Genomic DNA, 23,086 nt, shown 5'->3' with positions numbered 1-23,086 from the left:
AGAGATTGGGGGGGAAAAAAACCCAAACCAAACTTTCCAGATGAGTCTGCAGACCTGATACAGCTTACTCAGCATGGGAAGCAGAGAGCTTGTACGTCCCAGGGTTCCACGGTGCAGAAATGCTAATTGTGTCCCCGGTGAATAAGGGGAAGCCAGAGAAATTGGATCTTATATCAAGTTTGGGGGTTGACAGGGAGATTTCCTTTATTATCTGGGAAGGCTGCTTGGTAGGACGTTGTTCAGCTCCCTGTGTGCAGCCAACAACCATCCTGATCTCCCCTCACACACCCCGGCCCCCACCTGGAAGCAACGGCATGAGCGGTCCCACTGAGGTTCGTTCGACACCTTTGCTTCTAATAAACGCGTCCCTCCCCCCCGCCCCCCGGGGACTTACTTCTTCCATGTTTAGCGAAACGTCGTAAAGCGACTTGCTGATCATTTTGTTTGTTATTTCATACTTTTTAAGTAGACACGTGTAAAATAATAACAGTAATAATGATAAATAAGACGTTGACGTCCTGGGCTTACTGTCTACAGGCGACCCTCGGGAGGAGACGTGACTTGGGGTGGTGAACGCACAAAGCGGGGTACAGGATGACGTGTCCTAGAACTGCATGCTTGAAACCGAGGGGGCTTTAAAATGCACGTGCAGTTTTTATTAAAAATGCACTAAGGTAGAAAAGAAGGGGAACTTTCTGCTGAGTAAGCCTCCTCGCTGAGCGTTCAGATGGGCGAGAAGGGGGGAGAATCCAGAGTCCCTTTCTAATCAGCACGCAAGGGCTGGATGGGTCTCACCTGTGACAGGTGCCCCTGGACAAGGGGACCCATGCTGGGGGGTGAGGGGGAACCTCTATAATTTTATTAACCAAGGTAACCCCATTACGTTTAATTTCTAAAATGAAATTAAATAAGCCCTGGCCGGGTAGCTCATCTTTTAGAGCATCGTCAACCCTGGTCAGGGCACCTCAGGACAAGGCTCCAGACGCTCAGCTCTGAGCAAATAAACGCTCTTGGACTTCGGTAAACAGGCGTCGCCCCATTTGCGGGCAGCGAGCTCCGAGATCTCCGTGAGCGAGCTTTCTCCATTATCATCTTAATGCTGCTCTGCCTGAGGCCGGAGGATGTCTAAAGAGAATTAGCTTGTCATCGGAGCCTCCGCTGCCCCCCTCCCCTCCTCTGTCCTGGGAGTCTTGAACCCGTAAGGTCTTCTAAGGTGATGTGTGGCTAATATTTGGGCAAAAATTATCAACATTATCTGGGCGGGCGGAGTGCGGCCGTGATCAACAGTCCGCGGAAGTCAGTGCCAGTAGTATAGAGCAATGTCGCCTGTGTGTGCGTGCGGGAGGGGTGTGTGAGTGTGTGTGTGTGTGTGTGTGTGTGTGTGTGTGTGTGTGTGTGTGAGCTTTACCTAAGATGGACCATTAAACAAAGCCTCAGGCTCTGGGACTTTGGGATGGTCACAGGACCCGTAAAGACTTCAAAGCAGGGCCAGCGACAAGATGATTCTCCCCCTGTTGTGAATTTCCAGAACAGTGCAGAAACTGTACCCAAATCGCCACTTTGGGGTCCCTGCTGTCGAGAACGCACTGCGACTCCAGGGAAACGCCCCCCATGGGAGAGAAGGAGATGGTTCTCATAGGCACTGGCCCACGCAGCAATGAGGCGGGGACGGCCCGTGATGTACCGACGCTACACGTCCTGCCTCGACGGTGAGGCCGGTGGGAGAGCACGCACCTCCCTCCCGGACCTTTCCTTCCGCTCCAGCCCCCCAACGGGCTAGGTGTGGGCGCCCCTGGGCCCCAGCCAAGTGGACACAAAACTAACACGGCTCGTCTTGTCCTTGGTCCACTTGACAACTGAACACATTGACTTAAATCGGACCTCATTTCCAAACAGAGGCAGCAAGGTCGTGGTTCTGCCTAACGTGATACAACTGCCCTTCACACAACTGCAGACGCGCTAAGCTTGTCCTCAGGAGAGGGAGAGAGGTTCTTGAGCGATATTTACTCTTCCCCTTGATAGCTTCTACCGTCAAGCTCCATGACACAAAGTTAATAATACTTAAATACTATACCATAACGTCGACCTAGTCTACGTTCCAGAAGGGAAGAAGAGAGGGAAGAAGAAAGATGTTTGCTCTGCACACACGCGTGCACACAGCATATTCCTAACAAGGAGAAGAACGCTCACGATGCTTCCGTCCTCCTTCCTGTAATTAGTCACACACGCATAGCTGTTATTTGTAGCTACAGTGGCACCTTGACACACTAGCACTTTAAATCACGAACAATTTGAAAGACAAGCAGTCACTCGCGGGATTTTTTTTTTGCTCTAAGTCACGAGCAGATATTTCAATCACGAGCTTCCGCCACCCTCCACTCGATCAATGTCCTGCCGAACGCTCTGAAAGGGAGGAGAAGCAAACTTCCATGGAAAGGGTTTTTTGTTGAAACGGCCTCTCAGTGAAAGTGAGGAAAGTGTGGTGAAAAAAGCCAAAAGTCAGTGAAGAAAATGATGATGATTAAGCAAAGTAAAATAATAGCAATTTAAGTTTAGCAACAAAGTTACATAACATACGTAGTGTATGAGTTAAATTTTTGCAATGGAATGTAGCATTAAGTGTGTGAGAGTAAGTTATGTTAAGCGATAGGGCACGAAATGAAAACCTCCTCTGCCATCTCCTCCCCCTCCGCCAGCATCTTCCCTGACCTTGAAGGTAAATACATTTCATAAACCAGTTCACGTCTTTACATTCTCTCTTATTATGTGCGTGTATGTATATATATACATACATATATATATTTGTTATTTATAAAATATTTTCTTACTTAAAAGCGTATAAAACAAAAAATTCATGTGGTTTTGGGGGGCTGAAACGGATCAATTGCATACCCACTCATTTAAACGGGGAAAGTCGATTTGACACAGGAGCCAGTTGAGTCACGAGCTTGGCCATGAAGTGAATTAAACTCCCGTGTCAAGGTACCGCTGTACTCTCTTCCCCTGCACAGTTCGTATCCTCTTTGCGTTGAGCGAGCCGCTCCGCTGGTCACGGGGCCTTTGCTGGTGCGGTGACTGGACCCTCGTTCCTGAGGTGTCCGGGCGGGCTGTTGCTAGTTCTGCCTGATTGGATTGTTGGAGCTTCCATTGGCCGTAATCACAGATGTCCTGTGGGATGTCCTGGAGCCCAGACACACGGACCCGGTTTTCCTTGCCCCCACTGTGGCACAGTACCACTCAGGGCCAGTCCCTTCAACCAGCTCAGTGACTTCTGTACCTTGCCTGTTGATCTGGAGACACGAGAAGCCCAAAGTAGCCAGGGACCGTCTTCATTCCAGGCCCATGAGCAGGACCCTCCTGTGTCTCCTGTTGGGAGCATTCCTCCTATCGACACAAAGACCTCTAGGCCTGAAGTGTGTACGGTGGTGAGAACAGGTAGTAAGACTTCTGCTGGTGGGTCACTAGGGGTGACAGGGAGTGGAGCCCTTCCCGTCTGCACCCCTCGATTTCTGAAGTTAAATTCTGGCTCTCAGAGAAACTGCGCTGTCTGTTGAATGTTGGTTCTGAGCATACACAACCTCCTGGAGAGCACTGCCCAGCCCTGCAAGGTGTGGCTGCCTGGCTGGTGCTGCACCTGGATCCTTCTAAGGGCATCTCATCATCCACCATCCACCTCCCACCTCCCACCACCCACCTCCCACCACCCACCATCCCACCATCCCATCACCTACCTTCCACCATCCACCTCCCACCTCCCACCTCCCACCACCCACCACCCACTACCCACTACCCACCATCCCATCTCCTATCATCCATCTCCCACCTCCTACCACCCACCACCCACCACCCACCTCCACCACCCACCATCCACCTCCCACCACCTACCATCCCATCACCCACCACCCACCTCCCACCACCCACCACCCACCTCCCACCTCCCACCACCCACCTCCCACCACCCACCTCCCACCTCCCACCTCCCACCACCCACCTCCCACCACCCACCACCCACCTCCCACCACCCACCTCCCACCTCCCACCACCCACCTCCCACCACCCACCACCCACCTCCCACCACCCACCACCCACCACCCACCTCCACCTCCCACCACCCACCTCCCACCACCCACCTCCCACCTCCCACCACCCACCTCCCACCTCCCACCACCCACCACCCACCACCCACCACCCACCTCCCACCACCCACCTCCCACCACCCACCATCCACCTCCCACCACCCACCTCCCACCTCCCACCTCCCACCACCCACCACCCACCTCCCACCTCCCACCACCCACCACCCACCTCCCACCACCCACCACCCACCTCCCACCACCCACCTCCCACCTCCCACCACCCACCACCCACCACCCACCTCCCACCTCCCACCTCCCACCTCCCACCTCCCACCTCCCACCTCCCACCTCCCACCTCCCACCACCCACCACCCACCTCCCACCACCCACCACCCACCTCCCACCTCCACCTCCCACCTCCCACCTCCCACCTCCCACCTCCCACCTCCCACCTCCCACCTCCCACCTCCCACCTCCCACCTCCCACCTCCCACCACCCACCACCCACCTCCCACCTCCCACCTCCCACCTCCCACCACCCACCTCCCACCTCCCACCTCCCACCTCCCACCACCCACCACCCACCTCCCACCTCCCACCTCCCACCTCCCACCATCCACCTCCCACCTCCCACCTCCCACCACCCACCACCCACCACCCACCACCCACCTCCCACCTCCCACCTCCCACCACCCACCTCCCACCTCCCACCTCCCACCTCCCACCTCCCACCACCCACCTCCCACCTCCCACCTCCCACCTCCCACCTCCCACCTCCCACCACCCACCACCCACCACCCACCACCCACCTCCCACCTCCCACCTCCCACCTCCCACCACCCACCACCCACCTCCCACCTCCCACCTCCCACCTCCCACCACCCACCTCCCACCTCCCACCTCCCACCATCCACCTCCCACCTCCCACCATCCACCTCCCACCATCCACCTCCCACCTCCCACCTCCCACCACCCACCTCCCACCTCCCACCATCCACCTCCCACCATCCACCTCCCACCTCCCACCTCCCACCATCCACCTCCCACCATCCACCTCCCACCTCCCACCTCCCACCACCCACCTCCCACCTCCCACCATCCACCTCCCACCATCCACCTCCCACCTCCCACCTCCCACCTCCCACCTCCCACCATCCACCTCCCACCATCCACCTCCCACCTCCCACCTCCCACCACCCACCTCCCACCTCCCACCATCCACCTCCCACCTCCCACCACCCACCATCCCATCAGTCCATCCAACCAGCCACTGTTTCAGGATGAAGGGGAGACCAGTGAACTACATGACAATGGGCACATTGTCACACTTCCTTTGCTGGCCCGTGCTGGACACTGGCCTGTGCACCCAGCCTGAGGCACCCAAACTGTCCACACTCCTCAGACAATACCTGGGGGCCAGTGGAAGAGGCAGCTTCTAGGAGAGAGGTCTCACCTGTTCTTCCGAGATGCCACTAAACGACTCACAACAGGACAACACCTGGTCCTCTGGAATCATTGACATTCAAACTATTTCTCTCCGTTTCTGATTTTCATGGGGAAAAAAAAAAACACACACACACACACCCTACAGGGCTATTTAACAATAGTAGTTTTTGACAGGTTATGTGTATTTGTCTAGCCAATGCTCACCTTGATCAAAATAGTCGAAATTGCTTTTTATTTAATACAGACGGGGTTACCAGGAACGCAACCTTCTTTCCCCGAAATTGTGTCTCCATTCACTCGCTCGCTCGAGTCTGGAGAGGTGTACCACAGCTGTCTCGCCATTTGAAAAAACTTGAGCTCCATCTCATTATCCGGCTGAGAAGCAATCAGCGCCTGGTCGGGACTCTGGGTCAGAGACTGGCAGTGGAATTAAGACGCGCCTCTCCAGGGAGTCCTGGCCAACGGGACCTGAGCTCACTTTCTCCTTGTGCCTCTGACAAGAATAACCACAGGGAAGATGATCCAAGCTCCTGTCCACACAGTTATTTCTTGTATTGTTTTTTGTGGGGGGTTTTTTGTCACTTCTGACCCCCTTCGCCCATTTCTCCCTCCCCACTTCTGACTACCACCCCCATCTGTTCTCCGTGTCTACGAGCCGGGTTTTTGTTCAGTTTGGTTTAGTTGGATTCCACACGGAAGAGCGATAATACAGGATATTGTCTTTCTCAGAGGTTATTTCTGTGTGAGCTAAACCGATGCTCATTTTGCGGTGACCCACAGCCGAGGAGAGAGCTAGGTTGCCCGTTGTCTCGTAGTTCCTCTTGGTTCCTGTGACAATCGTGCATAGGGTGGTGGCTGTCCTCGAAGCAGCAGCAGCAAGTGTCCCCTGCCTGGGACCTCGTTCTCTTAGACTCTCCTATCTCCAGCCTGTTCCTGCCCCACCCCCAACCTCCCTCCCGCCTGGCGGTCCTGCACCCCACCCTCATCCTCTTCTGCTCACATAGCTCAAGACCACCTGCGTCTTCTCCTCGTGACTTTTCTTTCCTTCTCTGCCGTTTCCCGAACCCACACGCAGTCATGAGTCCCTAGAGCAGCTAGCTCCTTGGCCCCTGTGTTAACAGTCCTTCGATGGAGTAGGTGGTGGCCCCAGAAGATGTGTCTCTGTGCACATATGAACGGGAGGACCGTTCTCTTTGAGAAAACGCCGGTGTCCTGGGGAGACAAAGGAGTCCCACACCCTCCTTTCCGCTGCAAGTCCCTGACACATCAGCGTGAGGGCCATGTGACCTGCCACGGACAGCCTCATGGGACACAGGTGACCACGGGCAAGTTTTCCAAGAGAAAGGGAAAACCCCTTGCAAGGGTGTTGTGCAACCAAAGATGTCATCCTTCCCACAAGAAGACATTGGAAAACAAGTTACGATGAGTATGGCGAGGTTTCGAGAGCCACGGTGACGAAGGGCCCCGGCCTCAGTGGTGAGAGTGGTTTGGCACCCTGGTCAGGGTACATATAAGGGTCCATCAGTGGCTGCTGTGCCTTCACATGGTGGAGAGAGAGACCCTCTCCTTCTTGCCTCTTCTCTCCAGGGCATTAACCTGCTAACGGGGGGGGGGGGCCCACCCTCGTGACCTAATTCCCCTCCCAGAGGCGATACCTCCAGACTCCAGATAGCAACATGTTGGGAGTTAGGGCTTCAATATATGAATCTTGTCTGTGCAATGGGAGGGGGGTACCGTTAGCGTGCAATCCTGGTACCACCTCACTGCTCGGAGGTAGCATTCCTGTCCACACTTTTCATATGTCACAAGTGAGGAGCCAAGAAGGCATCTGACTCACGTAACGGGATTGAAGTCCCAGACCGCGTGCGTGGCAGAGCCTGGGGCTGCTGGGATTGCTGTTGGGTCTTGCTCATATACTTCTATTTTGATACATCCTTTTGGGTTGCCATAATGGCTATTTTATTGACTAAGGCAGGGGTCTCAAACTCGCGGCCCGTGGGCCGCATGCGGCCCGCCAAACAATTTTGTGCGGCCCGCAGACTAATCCACGAAGTTCAAGAAAAGTGTTGCGTAACAGTTGCCTTTTGTAGACCTAGTGTGGCCCGTCGAATGGCTGTGATCTTGCTCTGCGGCCCACATGCTGAGTTCAGTTTGAGACCCCTGGACTAAGGAAAGGCTTCAGTTTGCCAATTGTGGGGACATTTTGCCAGTCTTTTTATTTAAAATATGTATTTTTTTAATTTATTGATTTTAGCCAGAGAGGAAAGAGGAGAGAGACAGGAACATCAATCTGCTCCCCTATGTGCCCTGACTGGGGATCGAACCCGCACCTCTGTGTGCTTCAGGCCGAGGCTCTACCGAACAGAGCTATCCAGCCAGGGCGACTATTGGTTTTAGTTTTTTCTTTATAGTAAAAGAGGGTCATGAAATCCCTTGTGCCTTCTATCTCCTGTCATGTTTTTTTATTGATTGATTAATTTTAGAGAAAGAGAGAGAAACATCAGCTTATTGTCCCATTTATTCATGCATTCATTGGTTGATTCTTGTATGTGCCCTGACCGGGGATCAAACCTGTAACCTTGGCGTAATCCGGACGATGCTCTGACCATCTGAACTACACAGCCAGGTTCTAGTTATAAATTATACTTGGTAGAATAATCAAGTGAGAATGACCTGAGGTGCAATGAGCCAGGGGCTAGTTTTTCCTTAGATTATTAAATAGAAAAACAATACTAATCACCATTTTGCATTGATGTGTGACTAATCAAGGGAACAAGACAGGTGCGGAATTTCCTGGGATTAGTACATATATGGTGAAGGCAGCAACTTAAATTAGCCAATGGAAGAAGGAGCAGGATTTGTGGAAGCCATATGAGAAAAAGATACATTTATATCCATTCCTATACCATACGCCGGAATCTATTCCAAATGAGTCAGACTCTAAATGTGAGAGAGAAAAGAAAAAAAAAAGGGGGGGGAAGAAACGTGAATAAAGTCTGTCATAATTTTGCATTTGGGAAAACTTTCCTAAAAATGGACCAAAACCCACAAGCAATAAAACACACACACTCACAGATATACATAGGCACACACACACACACACACACACAAACAGATTTCTAAAATTGGCAACACGAGTGATTTTTTAAGAATCAACATGACAAAAAAAGTATTCAATTAGGAAAATAAAAATGCTGAATGATAAAACTGGGGAAAATGTAGTTAATTTATCACAGAACAAAGGGCTAATTCCACTAATAAAGAATGGCTATAAAAATGAGAAAAAGAGACCAGAGATTCAATAGTAAAAATTGAGAATAAACAGTTAATAACAAAAATGAACCATAAGCTGATCAAAGGACACCAAGCCTTGCTCCTGAGAGAATGGACTAGAAGGGGCTGGACGTCAAGAAATTATACTCAAAAATTAGAGGAAGTCAAATAAACATTTTTCCTACTTGTCCTGTATGGACTGAATTTCAGGGAAAATACATTTTTTTTGTTTTGTTTTGTTTTGTTTTGTTTTTTTCCAAAGCTGGAAACGAGGCAATCAGACAGACTCCCGCATGCGCCCGACCGGGATCCACCCGGCATGCGCACCAGGGGGCGATGCTCTGCCCATCTGGGGCGTCGCTCTGTTGTGTCCAGAGCCACTCTAGCGCCTGATGCAGAGGCCACAGAGCCATCCCCAGCGCCGGGGCCAACTTTGCTCCAATGGAGCCTCGGCTGCGGGAGGGGAAGAGAGAGACAGAGAGGAAGGAGAGGAGGAGGGGTGGAGAAGCAGATGGGCGCTTCTCCTGTGTGCCCTGGCCGAGAATCGAACCCGGGACTCTCGCACGCCAGGCCGACGCTCTACCACTGAGCCAACCTGCCAGGGCCTACATTTTTTATTTATTGATTTCTAGAGAGAGAGAGAGAGAGAGAGAGAGAGAGAGAGAAATACTGATTTGCTGTTCCACTTATTGATGCATTCATTGGTTGGTTCTCGTATGTGCCCTGACTGGGGATTGAACCTGCAACCTTGGAGTATCCTCAGAGGATTCTGGGACCTTCACTTAACATCACTGCAGCAGAATGAGCAGACATTATGTTCCGTCTGTGGTGAAGCAACCAGAACCACACTGGGCCACCTGCGAAGGGTTCAGCTGGGGGGGTAGCCAGGACGTTAGAGCTCATCCCCCCCCCATAGGAACCGTGGGGGATGCATGATTCTGTGAGAGTGGTATCAGCCGCATGGAGGGTGAGTGGAATGCAGCAGACACAATGGCCTCGCTTCAGCCCAAATAAATAGAGGGCGCTTTAATTGATTAAAAGAGACTTGAGAGAAATAGCAACCAAACGCACCCTGTAGACCTTGATTGATACTGACAGGAACCGACAGAGTGTAAGAAGACAGCTGAGGAAGCCGGCCGCGGGCAGGGAGCGCTTTGTCGTTATGAAGGAATCCGTGTTAACTCTGGGTGATTGTGACATTGGAGTAACAGAGTTGCATGTCCATTCCAGGCTCCTAAGGAGGTGTCTGTAGGAGAACCCGTAAGACGTCTAACATTTATCTGACGGGATCTTTTAACAAATATGACAGGAGTCCAGGCTAGGCAGCTCAGCTGATGAGAGCTCAGTGGGTGGTCTCTGGGAAAGACCACCAAAGTGCACTGGTCAGAACTGGACGCTGTCAAGGCGGGACCACCAAAGTGCACTGGTCAGAACTGGACGCTGTCAAGGCGGGACCACCAAAGTGCACTGGTCAGAACTGGACGCTGTCAAGGCGGGACTTAAGAGTCGGCGCTTGACCTCTTGAATTGTAGAGTGATTGCCTTCTGCAATCTGTCTTTCCTGAGACCTAGACCGTCCAGTTCTGGGACAGAGTGGGAGATGTGAGGGATGTGGGCCATGCACTCAGATCTCAGGGTCTGGGAGCTCATGAGACTCTGACCGGAACCTCCCACCTGGGAAGGTCAGCTACAGCCATGGCTCTCCATGAGAGGAACCGAAACAGCATCTGCCTTATCTGCTGTGTCCACACAGAGGGTGGCCAGGCCTGTGGCTGGGGACATCGTGCTGATCATGAAGGTCTTTGGCAGGAACCCCTGGGCTGGTAGCCTTTGTCCATTCATTTTTTGGAGTTTCTCTGTGTTCCAGGGGAATTGTAGAGAACAAAATAGGGTTGTTCCTAGGATTTGACCTTCCGCTCGAGTGATCAGAATGACAGTGTTGACTTTTAACGTCAGGTGTAAACCTACGTCTTTTCCAAGTGTTCATATTCGTTCCGTGTTTTTAGATGGCTACCCCAAAGAAGAAATGATTTATCGATGGAGGAAAAACTCAGTGGAGGCAGCCGATCAGAAATCCTGGAGACTTTACCAGTTCGACTTCATGGGCCTCAGGAACACCACAGAAACCGTGACGACGTCCGCAGGTAGGAACAAACAGGAAAAAATGTCTAGCTCTCAAAAAAGAATAAAAAATGACAACCCTCCCCATGCCTAAGGCTATACACGTAGTCACAGCCGTCCTGTGGAAACCTTTCATGGGTCTGTTTTGACTCATTATATTCAAGCAACCGCGATTCCCAAGTGATTATTTGAGACAAAGCAACTGACTCGAAGCTGGAATTATTTTTTCAATGTTTCAACTAGGACGGGGAAAGGGATGGTGGGCATAAGTGATTATTATATGCAAATGATAAAGCACACAGGTAGGTGAGAGAGGATGTGTCACCTTTTTAAGTATTTGAATTTGGAGGAGGGATAGAGGTCTTCTTGTTTTTCCATGGTCCACCCTCCTTGGCAGTTGATTTTCTTCCTGCAGGGTTTGGGGTGCAGGTGGGGGGGGGGTGAGAACCAGCTTTTCTACTGGTCTTATGATGTGTTTAAATGAATAATATATTGGCTCTTGAAATGCCATAACAATTTGTCTTCTCAATGACTAGATTAAGATGTAAATTTTGCTAATCAATGCTAAATATATTTAAAGAACAGTCCAAGTTCTTGAGAGATGATAAAAGAGAGACCTATGAATGTAGTAAGAAAGGTCTGGAAAGCTATCTGATAAATGGATAACAGTGAAGTCTCCCAGAAATGTCTGTGTGCAGTCAAGGTGAAAAACAGCACCCATGTTTGACTATTAAATATTGATCAGGTCAGGGGACAAGCTCATCATTTATTGAAATGAACTGTGGCAGTCACATCAAGGGAAATGTTTCGAGGGAGGCTTTCCTAATTACGAGTCACTGACATTCATTTAATTCTCTCCCCGAGAAGTCGCGACGAACCTAGCAGACCTTCGGGTGGACGGCAGCCAATCCGGGAGGACGGTTCCAGCATTTAAATGTCAAGTGTCAGGACTGCTTTTCCCTCCCTGGTGTTCTTGGTAAAATAATGGTAAACACGAGGACCTGCAGAATCAGGTTGGACATACCTGGCTCAGGGTTTTGGAAACTGACTGGGAGAGAAGAGAATACCAGCACAGGGAAATGTGGAGTGCAGCATTATTGTGCTAGGAGTTATCGTGGGTAAAGAAAAAGAAAGTATGAAAGCCCTGGCTGGGTAGCTCAGTTGGTTAAGAGTATCATCCTGATACACCAAGATTGCAGGTTTGATCCCTGGTCAGGACACATAGAAGAATCAACCAATGAATGCATGAGTAGATGAAATAACAAGTGATGTTTCTCTCTCTCTCTCCCCCCCTCCCTTCCTCTTTCTCTAAAATCAATGAATCAACCAATCAATCTTTTTTAAAGTGTCTGAAAAACCCTCACTGAGCCAAGAGCTTTCAGTCTCCCGGGATAAACATGGTAGATAGGAGAGGTTCATGTACCAACGTGGACTTTATACATCATCATAACAAAAAGACATCATATCCTGTTCAATTTCACACAAGGCAGAAGCAGTTCTTGGGGCATGCCTACACGAACATGGAGTGACTCTTCCCCGAGATCCTTTTTCTCGCTTGTGGCAAAGACGACCTTTCCCAACATTGGTGAGCATCCCGACACTGACAGAGAGGAGGGTCTTCTCCATCTGACCCTTATCTAGCCTCTCCTTTTGATACATGAGACTCTGCGTCACGCTGAGCTACCAGTTGGAAAACAGGCAAAATGTGTTCTAAAGAAAGGACGTCAACAAAATCACATTTACCTGCCTCTAACCCATCGGATGCGGTTTGGGAACGGGAGCGAGCTGTGAGTGATGGGTTTGCCTCCTTGTGTCTCAAACTCCCATGACCTCAAGGAGCTGCCCCCCCTTCCATGGCCAGCTCCGTCTGCACCCCACATGCCCTCTGTCCTGGGAGTGAAGAGGCCTTGAGCCGTCATTAGAATAAGCCCTTTTGCACACTCCGTCTGTCTCTGATGCAAAACTCAACCCTCGTTAAACCCCCAGCCCTCTCCCCATTTCACATGGCTAGTCTGCCAAACACCACTCTAAGCATGTCATTTGTATGCAATAATACTGTTTCCTGGATTTAGGAGACATACTGACTATTTAAGCATCACCATCGAAGACAAAAATGCAACCCCTCCCCCAGAAAAATCAGTATACTAGTAGTCAGGAATTAATTGTCCTATTCCTTGGACAAATATTGAATATGGACCTGTGCCTCTCTAGTGTATTCAGAAAGAAGAAAAGAAGAATTGCATCTGTCCCAGAGAAGTTTGCAGATTTATTTCTCATTTAAATTTTCATGATGGAGACTAATCATTTTCTTTAAGTGAGGTGACATGTTTTTGTTTTTGTTTTTTTATTAATGCCGTGGCCCTGTTTGCAGAGAGAAAATTCAGAGCTCTGGTCACAAGTCAAGCTTACAGAAAGGTGCAGAAGAGAACATTTCCCTATGTAACTGTGCAGCATTGCTGGGACTCAGGTGGGGGTGGGGAACGGGGTGGCATCGGGACCCACAAAAAAATGAGAAGTCCCACCATGAAGCCCTTATTCTATGTGCCTTTCTGCCCCATCCACACCTGAATGAGGTGTCAACAGTTAAGACCATTTTAATAGTGATAAATAAAACACAATCCTGTTCTGAGGGTGGCTGTCATTTGTCAACCACAGTGTTCTGGAGAAAAAGTTCAGAGAATCCCTGTCTGAGGAATGTCTAGAGAGAGAGAGAGAAAAAAAAAAGGGACCCACTACCTTCAAAGGAGCAAGATGAACACAGACATCTGACTTCTCACCAGAGATTATAGTGACCAAAAGACAATGGGATTCCAAGTGCGAAAGAAACAAAATGTTATACTCAACCCAACAGCCAATAAAAATAAGGGTGAGGTGATGATGTTTCCCAGCTAAGGAGAGAGAGAGAGAGAGAGAGAGAGATTTTGCGATCTCTATAGCATGCTGCTTTCTCTCTCTCTCAGAACAAAAACCTTTTAAGATGCAGACTAACCCGTCTCTGCTGTGTCTAGGCTGCTCACAGTGTCCACTTTGAACCTGAGTCCTGTTGTCTAAAATCACCTGGGTAGGACGCACGGTATTCTTCATCCTGAATGTTGAGGCATCTGCGGGGAGCTTTGTGAAATGGGGCCAGGAATACAAAACTTCCAGTGAGCTTAGGTTGCCCAGAGGTGGCTTTCAAGTGGCTTTGCAGGACATGCAGCCCTGGCCACAAATACCCTCAAAACCGAAAGAGATCAAGTCGGAAGCCAGGGTCCCAAATTAATGGCACCAGAGGCTTTTCCCCTGGTGGCTGTTTAGTGACAAAGCCCCAAATCACCCCCCCTAAGAGAATCAATGTGTCACACAGTCAAGGGAACCATGAGAGAGAGCTGCTTGCCCATAACGAAGGCCAGAGCCACCCAGCCAGGTGTAACCGTGTGATAGTTACACCGTTTATTCGAGACTCACATTGAGCAGTGCCTGGAATGCTCCAGACTCCCCCAAACATATTCTGCACATGGAAGTTTAATCACATAGCAGTGTTCAACAGGCAGCTCACACGCCAGCCAAAATCTTTAAAATGTTTCTCTGTCGAAGCGTGAGCACAGAGGTCAGGAGGGTGGAGTCGGGCTGCCAGCCTCCATTCAACCTCGGGGGCTTCCGTGACCCGCCCACGCCCACCCCTCATAAAGCGTCAAGGACACCGCCACCTCTTCATCTGGCCACGGTGAATTTAAGAAACCTAACCTATGCCAAGTGCATAACGGCTCATCCATTACAGATGACTAATAATCTGTTATTATTGCCCAAATGTACTTCCTGGGAGGGAGAATTGTGGGATCTGCACGTCACCTCTATCTGTTAAATAGCCCATTAAATCAGCAGTTCACGTCTCATCCGAGGAGACATGTGTTACCAGGGCGCTCCAGTGAGATTGCCATCTTGAATGCAAATTGAGGCGCCCGTTGGAAATAGCTCCAGCGAAAGGAACTCTGAAAAGTGGCCCCCTTCTTGGCTTTCCTGTCGTATTTGTCTGCGTGCAATCTGGGTAGTAAATCAGCCTGGGCTTCAGAGTCAGAGAACTATAAAAATAGTGGCAACGCCACATCTTGGTTCCCAGGATGGAGTGAAAAACAGAAATCCTTCCAGCCCAACTGTGAGTCATCATCCTTCTCTAATTCAGACAGGAAATGTGGCCAAAAAAAAAAAAAACCCACCAAAAACAAAAACCCACTGCGTGGCTGAATGAGCGGCTCGCTCACCGAGAAAATTGGAATTCTGTGATACAAATCACATCTGACTCTGCCAGGACTTTGAAAAATCAGACTTCATTAATTATTGCTTCAAAGCAACATTATCTGTCCATGGGACTGAGAGAGATGAGGGAGCACTTCGCACACAGCGACAGTGGTAACTTATACATTCACTAGTTGATGTATAAGGTTTTTATTTGCCTCCTGTCTTGCGTTTGAAGATGGTTCAAGAGATACGTTTGTAAGGCCCACCACTTTGACACAACACCACTGCTATGAAGAGTTAACGTTACTTCCTGTGACCAAATCTCAATCTACAAGGGTAGTTTTTGTTTTTTTTTTAATCTTTTTTTTAAAGATTTTATTTATTCATTATAGAGAGGGGAGAGAGAGAGAGAGAAGGGGGGAGGAGCAGGAAGCATCAACTCCCATATGTGCCTTGACCAGGCAAGCCCAGGGTTTTGAACTGGCAACCTCAGAGTTTCCAGGTTGACGCTTTATCCACTGCGCCACCACAGGTCAGGCAAGGGTAGTTTTTTGTTAGCCCGGTGTTTGGCTAAGCTTTGTTCTTTACTGTGTTCTCCCAGCCTAGATGACACAATAGATTGCTCCCCCCCCCCCCCCATGATGGAGTTACATTACTGTTTTCAATCATTGGATCAGAGGAAAAAAAGTCTGAAGTCTGTGTACACCGGCCTAAGAGGGTGTGATAACTTAAAGTTGTCTAGAAAATACTTCTGTTCTTGTTGAAATGTAAAACTCTGGCAAGGTATGTGCTAGGAATTGCTATGTTTGAAATGCCAGCGAATGTTGGTTGTTTTATGTGCTTCTTTGGTCTGGCACAAGCCTTTTAGGTAGTTTTCTTTTTTATTGATAGATTTCAGAGAAAGAAAGAGAGAGAGGGAGAGAACACGTCGATTTGTTGTTCCGTTTGTTTATACATTCATTGGTTGATTCTTGCTTTTGCTCCAACTGGGGATTGAACCTGCAACCTTGGCGTACGGGACAATGCTCTAACCCAGGGGTCCCCAAACTATGGCCTGCCAGCCGCATGCGGCCCCCTGAGGCCGTTTATCCGGCCCCCCACCGCACTTCCAGAAGGGGCACCTCTTTCATTGGTGGTCAGTGAGAGGAGCATAGTTCCCATTGAAATACTGGTCAGTTTGTTGATTTAAATTTACTTGTTCTTTATTTTAAATATTGTATTTGTTCCCATTTTGTTTTTTTACTTTAAAATAACATATGTGCAGTGTGCATAGGGATTTGTTCGTAGTTTTTTTTTTATAGTCCGGCCCTCCAACGGTCTGAGGGACAGTGAACTGGCCCCCTGTGTAAAAAGTTTGGGGACCCCTGCTCTAACCAACTGAGCTGCCCAGACAGGGCTTACGGTAGTTTGGTTATTATTCCCAGTATACAGATACCAAATGTGAGTCATAAAAATACCCTTGTTTATGAAAACACAGGGCCAGGCATCCTGGGAGATCCCAGCCTCGGGGTAGCTATGTGAGTGCATCGTTCCCGAAAGTGTTAGTGGAATCTTACTCTGGCAGAAGTCAGACCTCCCCGGCCCCGTGCGGATCTTCTTAAGCGTTGATAGCTTTCAGCCAGGGAACCATTTTTAAGAAATCTCTCTAAGACTAGGTTGAGAAGGACAGCCATTTACCCATTTACATCCACAGCGCCTTGACCTGGTTCCACAATAGCACTTAACTCATCATGTTGAATCGTGACTTTTTTTTTTCATTTATTTTATTTATTCATTTTAGATAGGGGAGAGAGAGGGAGAGAGGGAGGGAGAGAGAGGGAGAGAGGGGGAGAGAGAGAGAGAGAAGGGGAGAAGGAGCAGGAAGCATCAACTCCCATATGTGCCTTGACCAGGCAAGCCCAGGGTTTTGAACCGGCGACCTCAGCATTTCCAGGTCGATGCTTTATCCACTGCGCCACCACAGGTCGGGCCTTTTTTTGTATTTTTTGAAGTGAGAAGCAGGGAGGCAGAGAGACAGACTCCCACATGCGCCCGACTGGGATCCACCCGGCATGCCCACCAGGAGGCGATGCTCTGCCCATCTGGGGCATTGCTCCATTGTGGCTGGAGCCATTCTAGTGCCTGAGGTGGAGGCCATGGAGCCATCCTCAGCACCTGGGCCAACTTTGCTCCAATGGAGCCTTGGCTGTGGGAGGGGAAGAAAGAGACAGAGAGAAGGGAGAGGGAGAAGGGTGGAGAAGCAGATGGGCGCTTCTCCTGTGTGCCCTGGCCGGGAATCGAACCCGGGACTCCTGCACGCCAGGCCGATGCTCTACCACTGAGCCAACCGGCCAGGGCCATATTGTGACTTTTTAATCAAAGAGGAATGATGAGACACCGTTGTGAGAACGCCACCCTGGGAGTCAGCCTGCCTGGGTTTCAGTTCCAGACCTGTCCTGACGCAGTGTGTTACCTTGGAGAGTCATCCTCTCTGAGACTCAGTCTTCTCATCTGTAAAATGGGGGCAGCGATGCTAGTGCCTGCCTCCCAGACGAGGGAGTGAAAAAGCAGCCAGTCATCACTGCCTAGAATTAAAGGTAGGTGTGTAACCCCAACAACCTATTCGGATCTTGGGGAAACTATAGCAAAGTAATGACATCAGACGTAGTAGCAGCTACAGGAATCTTTGCCAGAGAGAAACATTCATTTGTTGAACCGACAAGACAGTAAAATAGAAATACAGTGGTACCTTGAGATACGAGTTTATTTCTTTCTGTCACCGAGCTTGTAAGTCAGTCAACTCATATATCAAACAAATTTCTCCCATTTAAAATAACTGAAATCGGGAGGGGTACAAAGAAAACTGGATAGAGGGTGACGGAGGACAATCTCTCTTTGAGTGATGGGTATGCAACAGAACTAAATGACAAGATAACCTGGAAATGTTTTCTTTGAATATATGTACCCTGATTTATTGATGTCACCCCATTAAAATAAAAATTTATTTATAAAAAAATAAAATAAAATAAAAAATAAAATAACTGAAATAGATTTAATCCGTTCCAGCCCTGTGAAACATCCCCAAACCATCCTAAATTATGAAAAAAGACATGTTTTTAATTAAGAAACACACATGTATACTTTACCAATGCATAACAAAACATAAGAAATAAAAGTATTATTTAGTACAGTGGTACCTTGAGATACGAACAGACCAACATATGAATTTTTTAAGATATGAGCTGTGACTTGGTCCGTATTTTTGTTCGAGATCTGAGCGAAATTCCAAGATATGAGTCGTGATTTGGGAAGCTGCCGCTAGTTGGCGCATTGGCACACGGGTCCAGTATCGGCAGTTCGATATACGAGTTGACTAACTTACGAGCTCGGTTACAGAACAAATTAAATTTGTATCTCAAAGTACCACTGTACTATATTCTTACCTTGGAGACAGAGGAGTGTGGCTAACAGAGGTGAATGGCAGAGGAGGGAGGGAGGGAGGAAGGGATGTAGGCACTGTAGATGCGTAAACTAAAACTGCACTTTCTTAACACTAAGTGTAAACTAAAACTGCATTTCTTTACTTTAAAACAAAACTAAAACTGCATTTCTTTACTTAAAGTGAAACCACAAAAACTTAATTGCAAAAAAATGCACTTTCTTAACTTTAAACTTAACCTAAGCTTAACATTACATATTTTTCATTTAATCACCTGTTTTTGCCTTTTTGGCTGCACTTTCAGCACTTTCACTCGCAGAACTTTTGAATAAAAATCTATCCAAAGAGGTTTGCTTTTTAAAATGTTATGGAAATGTGACAAACAAGTGTCATTAAAAAGTGCTGAAGCACAACCAGTTGAATCTTTTTCTGGGTGTTTCTTTTCAATGAAACTTGAAAGCTTCTCCCACATTGCCAGCATGTCTTTAATTTCACTTGTAGAAATCACTTCCTCCGACTCTACCTCCTCCTCACTACTAATCTCTTGCAGAAGCTCCGTATATTGCATCATCTGTAGCTCCTTCAACTCCTCAGTTGAGAGTTCCTCCTCATGTTCCTCGACAAGCTCGTTTACATCACCCTCATCTACCTCCAGACCCATCGACTTTCCGATGGACACAATCTCCTCCAACGCTTCTACCTCGGTCTTGGTCTCTGGTTCGAATCCTTTCAAGTCCCTGTCTGCAACAACATCAGACCATAACTTTTTCCATGTCGAGTTCAAGGTTCTTCTTGTAACCTCTTGCCATGCCAAGTCAATAATGCGTAAACATATCATGATGTTGTAGTGATCTTTCCAAAATTCTTGAAGGGTTAGATTTGTATTCTCAGTCACCTCAAAGCAGTGGTGGAACAAGTGCTTTGTGTAAAGCTTTTTAAAGTTGGAAATGACCTGCTAATCCATAGGTTGCAAGGTTGAAGTCATGTTGGGTGGGAGGTAGAGGACTTTTCACAAATTTGAACTCATCTAGAATGTCATCTTCAAGACCAGGTGGGTGGGCTGGAGCATTTTCAAGGATTAGTAATGCTTTCATCAGGAGTTTATTTTCTTGAAGATATTTCTTCACTGCAGCACCAAAGACGAGACTTACTCATTCAGTAAAATACTGCCACATAACCTGCAGTTTTTAAGAATCTTGTGAGTCTTAAAGGCTCGAGGATTTTCGTAATGATACACTAGCAGTGGCTTTACTTTACAGTCACCGCTAGCATTTGCACACAATGCAAGGGTCAGACGGTCCTTCATGGGTTTATGACCCCAAAGCTTCTTCTCCTCTGCCGTGATGAAAGTCCTCCGGGGCATTTTTTTCCAAAACAATCCTGTTTCATCACAGTTGAACACTTGTCGGGTGATGTAGCCTTCCATTTCGATAAGCGCAGCAAAACGTGCGATGTACTCCTCAGCTGCCTTTAACGTCAGCACTCTCAGCTTCACCATGCCTCCCCACCGAGTGGATGCCAGATCTCTTCTTGAAATTTTCAAACCAGCCGTGACTTGCCTTAAACCAGGGGTAGTGAACCTTTTTATACCTACCACCCACTTTTGTATCTCTGTTAGTAGAAAACTTTTCTAACCGCCTACCAGTTCCACAGTAGTGGTGATTTATAAAGTAGGGAAGTAACTTTACTTTATAAAATTTATAAAGCAGAGTTATAGCAAGTTAAAGCATATAATAATAATTACTTACCAAGTACTGTATGTCGGATTTTCGCTAAGTTTGGCAGAATAAATCTTTATCAAACAACTTACTATAGTTAAATCTATCTTTTTATTGATACTTTGGTTGCTCCACTACCGCCCACCATGAAAGCTGGAATGCCTACTAGTGGGCGGTAGGGACCAGGTTGACTACCATTGCCTTAAACGTATCTTCTGATGCCTCTTTTGAGGTTGACGGTTCTTTCTTCTTCAAGTCGCCATAAATAACACGTGCCTTTTCACATATTACAGTCTCCGTCACTGTGTCTCCTGCCAGCTTTTTCTCTTTCACCCACACCAGCAGAAGCTTCTCCATTTCTTCATGGATATTTGTCCTTAATTGGGACAGAATTATAGTTCCTTTCACTGGATTTGCACCTTTGATGGCATCCTTTTGTTTAAGGATGGTACAAATTGTAGATGTATTGCGGTCGTACAGCCTTGCCAGTTCAATCACTCCTACACCACGCTCATGTTTTTCTACTATTTCTTGCTTTACTTCTATCGACATCATTCTCTTCTTCTTCTCACCACTGTCCTTTACAATCAACTTTCTTTGGCTCCATGATAGCACACAAAAAAGGTTAGTAAAAAATGCAAAAATGATGCAAGAACGAGTACAGCGCACGAGATTCAACTTGATTCTGCGGGTAACACGTGAGAAAGAACGAGATGCTGGTGTTGTGCTGCCGACCCGTGCGCCAGCGCGCCAACTAGTGGCCGCTTCCCGAATCACGACTCGTATCTCGGAATTTTGCTCGGATCTCAAACAAAAATAACGGACCGAGTCGCAGCTCATATCTTAAAAAATTCGTATGTTGGTCTGCTCGTATCTCAAGGTACCACTGTATCCCACTTCGCAAACATTTAGTTGTTATCTTAGAAATATTAATATACGACCATTAAGGTGATGGGACCTCCCATCAGTGCCGGGCTGAGTCAGGGCGCAGTCCGGTAAGTCTGGGGCAGACAGACCTCCTGGACTCAGACGTTCCCCCCCCCAAGTCCTTCCTGGCACAGGGCTGCTTTTCCTTTGTGCCATTTTCATTATCCTGAGGGCCAGACATTCCAGATGTTTCCCAGGGAGGGACTCTTCTAAGTCACACTGGGACTCCATGGGGTGACATTGTCTGTGGTATAAAGAAATCGGTTTTGCTGCAGCAAAGCAGCTCTTTATTGAAGGTGGAGACCTCTATTATTCTCTGTCCTGGTGAAAGGACTGCTGGGGGACACTCTGGGTGTGTGTGAGGGGCCAGGTTCTGGCACCTGCTGTTCGGAGCGTCCGCCACCAGCGAGGTTCCGTGTCTTCACCTCACACCTGGCTCCGTGGCCCCACGGCAAGGAGTGTTTCATGTTGAATAAGGAAACTGTGAAGGGAATGGTTCTTTCCAACAAGGAAAACTGCTTATCATAAAACGTTAGGGGAAAATAATTGTTTTAAATCCTCTCTGACCCTCTGTGTGTTTGCCGGGTGTGGTGGTGCTCGAGTCAAATACAACAGAGCTGTTTTGGCCGTCTATTCTTGCCTCTAGATATGTTTTCTACTTCTTCTTAAATGAGGCGTATACATTTCAAGTGTTTTAAAATACTGTTAATTTTTTTTCAAACTTAAAAATCACAGTGTCTGACCAGGCAGTGGCGCAGTGGATAAGAGCAGTGGAGACGCACAAGACCCAGGTTCCAAACCCTGAGGTCGCCGGCTTGCGCACGGGCTCATCCGGTTTGAGCAAAGCTCACCAGCTTGAGACCAAGGGCACCGGCTTGAGCAAGGGGTCACTCAGTCTGCTGTAGCTCCTCCCCCTCCCCCAGGTCAAGGCACATATGAGAAAGCAATCAATGAACAACTAAGGTGCCACAGCAAAGAATTGATGCTTCTCATCTCTCTCCCTTCCGGTCTGTCTGTCCCTATCTGTCCCTCTCTCTGTCTCTCTCTGTCACAAAAACAAAACAAAACAAAACAAAAATCACAGGAAAATATGGAAGAGAATTTCTGTCCTCAATGAATTGTTACTATCTTGGTAAATATGTTTCTAGAGGTTTGGGGTTTTTTTAATTATTATTATTATTTAAACATAAGACATACTCTTAAAATCTCTCTTTTAAAACAAAATGTATTGATTGAGTCTTTAGAGAGAGAGAGGGAGGGAGGCAGAGGGGCAGGGAGAGAGAGAGAGGAGCACACATTTGTTGTTCCAATCAGCTGTGCACTCATCGGTGACATGCTTTATTTCATACCGTGCATTTGTTGCCGTACTTAAAACAACAACAAACTTCAATTCTATCTCCTGCTACAAAACCACAGCTAATGTTATGTAGATAGATGTTCTCCAAAATGGCCTGCAATGAATCCACACAGATTAGTAGCCCAGGAGTCACCCACAGAAATGCAGGCATGTTTTACAACCTTTTTGTTATCAAGGCTATTGTCAAAACTAAAAAGGATGTCTCATCTTCCTTGATTCCAACGGGATAAGAGGAATTTAAAGAGATAATAGAGACACTGAAACGTCAAAGAAATGGTTTTTATTAAAAAATAAGAGTATCTTCTTCTAAACAGTCCCTCTGAAGAAAAAAAAAATTTAGTAGGTTTCAGAGTTGACATTCACAACGGAGGGGGTGTCTGTACCCGCCAGCCAGATCAGCGGGACACTCCCCGTGCTGAGCATGCTCGCTGGGAGCCATGGGGCGTCTCAGTAAGAGGGAGGTGAAGGAACTGTTACAGGATTTGGGTGTTTGGGGGAAGGGTTGAGGGGGAAGCACCTGGCTCTGAGTTTGG

At 48.1% G+C, this 23,086-nt stretch overlaps 1 protein-coding gene across 1 annotated transcript in view; it reads left to right on the top strand.

Moving 5' to 3' along the window:
• The window catches only part of GABRG3 (gamma-aminobutyric acid type A receptor subunit gamma3), a 203,546-nt gene that overhangs the window by 166,066 nt on the left and 14,394 nt on the right, over nucleotides 1–23,086 (top strand). Inside the window, exon 6 of the mRNA XM_066355698.1 lies at nucleotides 10,801–10,938. Within this exon, the coding sequence (XP_066211795.1) occupies nucleotides 10,801–10,938 (138 nt within the window). The remainder of the gene's footprint in view (nucleotides 1–10,800; nucleotides 10,939–23,086) is intronic.

Source organism: Saccopteryx leptura, chromosome 13, assembly GCF_036850995.1.
Source record: "Saccopteryx leptura isolate mSacLep1 chromosome 13, mSacLep1_pri_phased_curated, whole genome shotgun sequence".
In the NCBI taxonomy this organism is placed as follows: domain Eukaryota; kingdom Metazoa; phylum Chordata; class Mammalia; order Chiroptera; family Emballonuridae; genus Saccopteryx; species Saccopteryx leptura.
Note: the sequence above shows the minus strand (reverse complement) of the source record. Positions and strands in the feature narration are given on the sequence as shown.